General features: G+C 49.7%; 1 protein-coding gene across 1 annotated transcript; it reads right to left on the bottom strand.

Annotated features, from left to right (window-relative positions):
- Window positions 1-1,307: 1,307 nt before the first annotated feature.
- Window positions 1,308-3,816, bottom strand: LOC126959234 (putative golgin subfamily A member 6-like protein 3). Its single transcript, XM_050798156.1, has 3 exons — window positions 3,769-3,816; window positions 2,049-2,168; window positions 1,308-1,616 (listed from the first exon to the last, which is right to left on the bottom strand). Exons 1-3 carry the CDS (start codon window positions 3,814-3,816, stop codon window positions 1,353-1,355), a joined length of 432 nt encoding a protein of 143 aa, XP_050654113.1. The 3' UTR covers window positions 1,308-1,352.
- Window positions 3,817-4,982: the final 1,166 nt, after the last annotated feature.

The raw sequence follows: 4,982 nt of genomic DNA, 5'->3' as shown, positions 1-4,982 counted from the left end.
CCCTCCTGTCTCCTGTTCAGGAGATTCAACATCTGATTGTTTTCCACCTCGGCCTGGAGCTGTCTTCCCAGACTCTCCAGCTCCTTCCTTAGGTGTTTGGTCTCATCTTGTAGCTGCTCCACCTCAGAGGGCCCTGCTGGGGGATCTGGGGCCCGGGGTTCAGCTGAGAAAGGAAGCAGACAATAAGGGCCTCTGGATTCTCAAAAAAATAAAAAATAAATAAAAAAAATCCTCCCATTGGTGCAGAGCTCCTCCTCTCAGGCTTCCCAAACTTGGCCTCACTGCTAAGGATTCCTCGCACCTAGATGGTAGCCAATCTTCCAAGCCACTTTCAGATGGAGAGCACTGTGGGTGGCTGACAATGGGCACTTCTCCCTCTTTGCTGATGGGGACACCAAGGCTGAAGCAGATGACAAGGCTTGCAGTCTCCTGGCACAGACCTCTCTCCCTCTACCTCAAAGCCCTTCCATCCACCCACCTCCCTGGGGCATTCTAAGCCACCCCGACAGCCCTCTAATGCCAGTCCTGCTCCCAGGTCACGTCAGCCCCATCTTACCCCTCTGGTTTTTGAGTTTGAACAAGCTCCTCCCAAGCTTCTGTACCCGATGTATCCTATGCTTCTTCTCCTCCTTCAATGTGGGAACCTGCCCAAAGCACAGGGCGAAAGGGCGCTGGTAAACCTCTAGAGATAGAGTTTGAGAAAGGCCCCCCCTTTCTGCCAGCTTGTGATTTAGAAAGGTGCGTTCATATAACAAACATCTACTGAGCACCTACAGGCCAGGTATGGTTCTTCACAGCGGAGATAGAAGACAGAAAAGGACAGACAGGAGCCCTTGGCCCTGAGGTTTCCATTCTAGGGGCCTTTAAATCTTGGACTCTCAGAGCTAACAGAGACCTTTGATACTCTCTACCTCCTCCAGAAACACGAGCCCAAGGAGGAGAGAAGGCTTGTCCAGACTCAAAAAGCAAATTAGGGACTGAGTCAGGGCAGAAATACAGGCCCCTGACAAACAGTCAGGCTAGTGCTTCCCTGAGAGGCAACAACCCCAGGGAGTGTGTGGCAAGAACTCGAGTGGGATGTCTGGAGAAGAGAGAGTCAGCAAAGAGGGCAGTGCAGAAGAGCCATGCTGCACGTTCTGTGCTCTGGGGTCCATCCAGGTGAGGCCTGGGTGCCCCAGCTCCCCATTTTCCCTTGGCACTAGGGGCCCCAGCCCCTTTCCTCAGGGCCCCAAGGGGAAACGAATACAGGATTGGCAGCGTGGAATCAGAGGACGCCACTGGACTCTTCACAGTGAATGGATGTTTCCACTGAGTTGACTGATTATTACGGAGCTTTGAGTCCGGGGCTGCTGCTAGTTCTTGGTACTGGCTCTGAGGTGCATGCAGAGACGACGAGTTGGAGGATTGCAGGGAGGGGTGGAGAGAACAGTTATTAGGGCTGGGGAGGGGTGTGTGTGGGCTGTCTCAGCTGGCAGAGGGGCAAACAGCCCCTGCTGTGGGAGGAGGTTGGAGGGCTGGCCTGCAGGGTCACTGAACCTCGGCCCAGGGCCTCTTACCTGCAGATCTTTCAGGGTAGTAGATGACACAGGGCCCTCCTCGTAGACACCTGTTGCTGACTACAAGAGATGAGAGTGCACATGGAGATGTTCTGTCCCCCTCAGTGTCTAAGCCCTCTGACTTCCTTTCTTCCCCATCAACTGACAAAAGTTTCTTTTCTTTGTATCTTGGAACCTTTGTCCCATAACTCCTTTGTGCCAACTTCTCTCATGGTTTTCATCTCCCCACCATCCCACCCTGGGGCCTTTTCAGTGACTCCTAAAGGGACAGCCTGATGGCAAGTGGCTCTTCTCCTTAGCCTGGCTTCCCCTTGAGACTGGAGATGAGGAAAATCAAACAGCAATGACCATTTCCTGGGTGTCCTGGGTGTTTACAGCAGACCATGTACTAAGGATTCACATAAAAGCAACAGTCCACCCCGAATCTTAACAATTATCCTCTACTGCCCCTTGGTCCCCCTGTCCCCAGGAGCCTGGGCAGCCAAGACTCACATCCCCAGGTGAGTGGTAACCACCAGAAGCGGCGGTGTCACGGCTACTGCTATTGATTTTCTTTTTCCTGTTAGCTCCTGCTGGAACGCCAGGGCTCTTCCTTTTCCAATATTCTTTTAACTGTGGGAAAGAAGAGCAGTGACACTCATGAGAACTATCAGCCCCTACAGCCACCTCCTCCTTCACAGTTTTGACAAAATACTCTTATACACCATCTGATTTAATGCCACCACCAACTGTACAAGGTGTTGTCACAATCCTTTAGTGACTGAGAGAGATTGATATCATGGTTAGAAAAAAAAAAAAAGAAAAGAAAAGAAAAAAGAAAAAGGCAATACTGGAACTTAAACTCCATCTTCTGACTCTAAGCTCTGGGGTTTTGCCATGAATCAGCAGCTGCCAGGGACAAAAACCGGGGCAGAGTTCAAAAAGTAAACATGAAGCAGGCAGGAACTGTATGCCATGTGGTTTAGAGTCATACATCTTCACAAGTCCGTTAGTGTGAAGAAGTGCACCAGTACCTCTCACACTTGCATATCAATGTGTCCTCACAGCAGAAGGCAGCTTTTCTGTTAAATCTGGGAATTTATCAGAAAGAGGACAACCCAAGCTTGATTTCAGAGAGAAGTCTGGTATATGGTTCAAAACCTATGTGACTGTCATCCCTAAGTACATTAATGTTTTATCTCAAGAGAATCAGGTGAATCAGATGCTTCATAAAGATGTCCCACATTCATCCTGTGGCACTCAAAGTACCCCAGGTTGAGATGATATGAGGAAGATTCAAGCTGTCTAGTTCAGTTTCCCAAGATCTACTCCACTGAAGATGAGCAAATCTCACTTCAGAGACCACTGACTGAAGGACAGTCTGGTCCCAGAACTGTGGAGAACTCAGAAAAGAATGTTAAAGTCTCTCTGCAAAGTAGAAGCCTGGGAGAAAACCAAACCAAACCCGTTCTCCCATGGCCACCCAGAGATACTGTCAACGTTTTGAGCACACAGGGGAAGTGCAGGCTTTTCCCACTGTCAATGTCTATGTGAAGGGAGTAAGGCAGTCTGAAACCCCTTGCTCCTGGTTCCCACAGTCCCCATTCCCCTTCCAACTGGAAATTTGTGCTGTGACCAGAGGATCCAGAAATGGGTGAGAAAACTTAGGGGACTGGGTTGTAAGATGAAAGGCTGGTCTTGCAGCAGTAATGACAGTTCCTAGGGGGACTGTGACATCACCACATTCCATTCCTCCCAGTTGAGGGGACCACATCAATGCAATGCCCGAGTCGCCACTCCAAGATTGGGGAGGGAAACACAGAGTTCAGACCCAGGTCCTTAGAGACACCAGCCCAAGAGCCCAGGGAGGTCGAGCTTGGGGCAGCAGGAGGGGAGGGCAGAGTCCGCAGTAGGAAGAAGACCTGGGAGTCACCAGCCCAAAGTCACCCAGGGAAGACTGGCGAGTGTGGGGCCTGGGCTGGGGGACCCAGGTCCTGAGAGACACAAGCCCAAAGAGCCCAGGGAGGTCAGGCTTGGGGCAGCAGGAGGTGAGGGCCAGTGTATGGAGTGGGGAGCCCCCGGAGTCACCCGCCCAAAGTCACCCTGGGGTAAAGATTGGCAAGGGCAGCGATTGGGCTGCTTGCTGAAGGGGTGGGACTGAGACTCTTTCAATGGTCTTGTCGTTGGAGGTGATCTGTGGTTGGGTTGGGGACTATGATCTGGTGCGTTTTACCTTTTTCTTGGCTGCGGTGAATTTTCCCTGTCGTGTTTTTTCTGACATCATGGGGTTCGGAGGGAGGCGGGGTTGGGGTCACATCAGCGAAATCCCAGTGAGCACGGCTGAATGCCTCCAGTCACCTACCAGGCCGCTGTGCAACTGAGCCAGAGGAGGCGTAACCAGGGCCCCACTAGAACTCAGAAGAGGGGCGTGGCCTTAATGCTCCAAGCCCATTGGTCAGTGAGAAAGATGAAAGGGAAAGGAGGCGTGGCCAGGCAGCAGGGAGTCCAGAGGGACCTGTGGCATCACAAGGAAAGCTGCCTATGCAACAGCTGTCCCTGCCCACTCACAGAGAGGGGAGGGGGCCGCCCATTCTGGGAGAGGGGAGGGGCTGGCCTTTGCTTTAAAAGCTTTCAAACTGTAAAAAATAAACTTAAAAAGGTATATGTGTGTATACTTTATATATAGATGTGTGTCTGTGTGTGTGTATCTATGTTTTCCTCCAGAGCTGTCTTCATTATCCAGCTTCTATGCAAAGCCTATGATTTTGGCCTATATTTTTCATCTTCAAATGGAGTTCAAGAATTACCAGTATCACCTTCACTGAGATACAGATCCTAGAAAAATGGAAAATCCGTAGCATGCTTGATGATTAATGAAGCAGACTATAGTATCAACATTCCAATAAGACAAAATAATCACAATGATTTCTCTTTTTTGGAAAAACGTTTCTGTTATTCTCCTACTTTATTAAGATTTTTTTAAAAATAAGAAACATGTCTAATATCTTTAAAAACACAAAACTTTTGGGCGAGGTGTGGTGGCTCCCGCCTGTAATGCCATCACTTTGGGAGGCTGAGGTGGGTGGATCACCTGAGGTCAGGAGTTCAAGACCAGCCTGGCCAACATGATGAAACCCTGTCTCTACTAAAAATTCAAAAACTAGCCATGCGTGGTGGTGGGTGTCTGTAATCCCAGCTATTTGGTCGGCTGGGGCAGGAGAATTACTTGCACCCAGGAGATGGAGGTTGCAGTGAGCCAAGCTCACGCCCCTGCACTTTAGCCTGGGCGACAGAGCAAGACTCCATGTCAAAAGAAATAAAATAAAATAAAATACAAAATAAGTAAGAACACAAAGCTTTCAATTGAATAAGCAATTAAAACTCTCTACTGTTTTAAGAGAATACAAGTCCCATTTTTCTAGAGTCGCCTGACCTCTCTAAGCCTTG

This window comes from Macaca thibetana, chromosome 7 (assembly GCF_024542745.1).
Source record: "Macaca thibetana thibetana isolate TM-01 chromosome 7, ASM2454274v1, whole genome shotgun sequence".
NCBI classification, from domain to species: Eukaryota; Metazoa; Chordata; class Mammalia; order Primates; family Cercopithecidae; genus Macaca; species Macaca thibetana.
The sequence above is the reverse complement of the archived record's forward strand: the minus strand, read 5'-3'. Positions and strand labels throughout refer to the sequence as shown.

What these genes read in the sequence shown, in the direction of transcription:
- LOC126959234 (XM_050798156.1), bottom strand. Translation starts at nt 3,816, where the DNA reads ATGTCAGAAAAAACACGACAGGGAAAATTCACCGCAGCCAAGAAAAAG. An exon ending in TCACCGCAGCCAAGAAAAAG is followed by an intron (nt 2,169 to 3,768) that starts GTAAAACGCACC and finishes TCTTTCCCACAG; the next exon opens with TTAAAAGAATATTGGAAAAG. An exon ending in GTTACCACTCACCTGGGGAT is followed by an intron (nt 1,617 to 2,048) that starts GTGAGTCTTGGC and finishes CATCTCTTGTAG; the next exon opens with TCAGCAACAGGTGTCTACGA.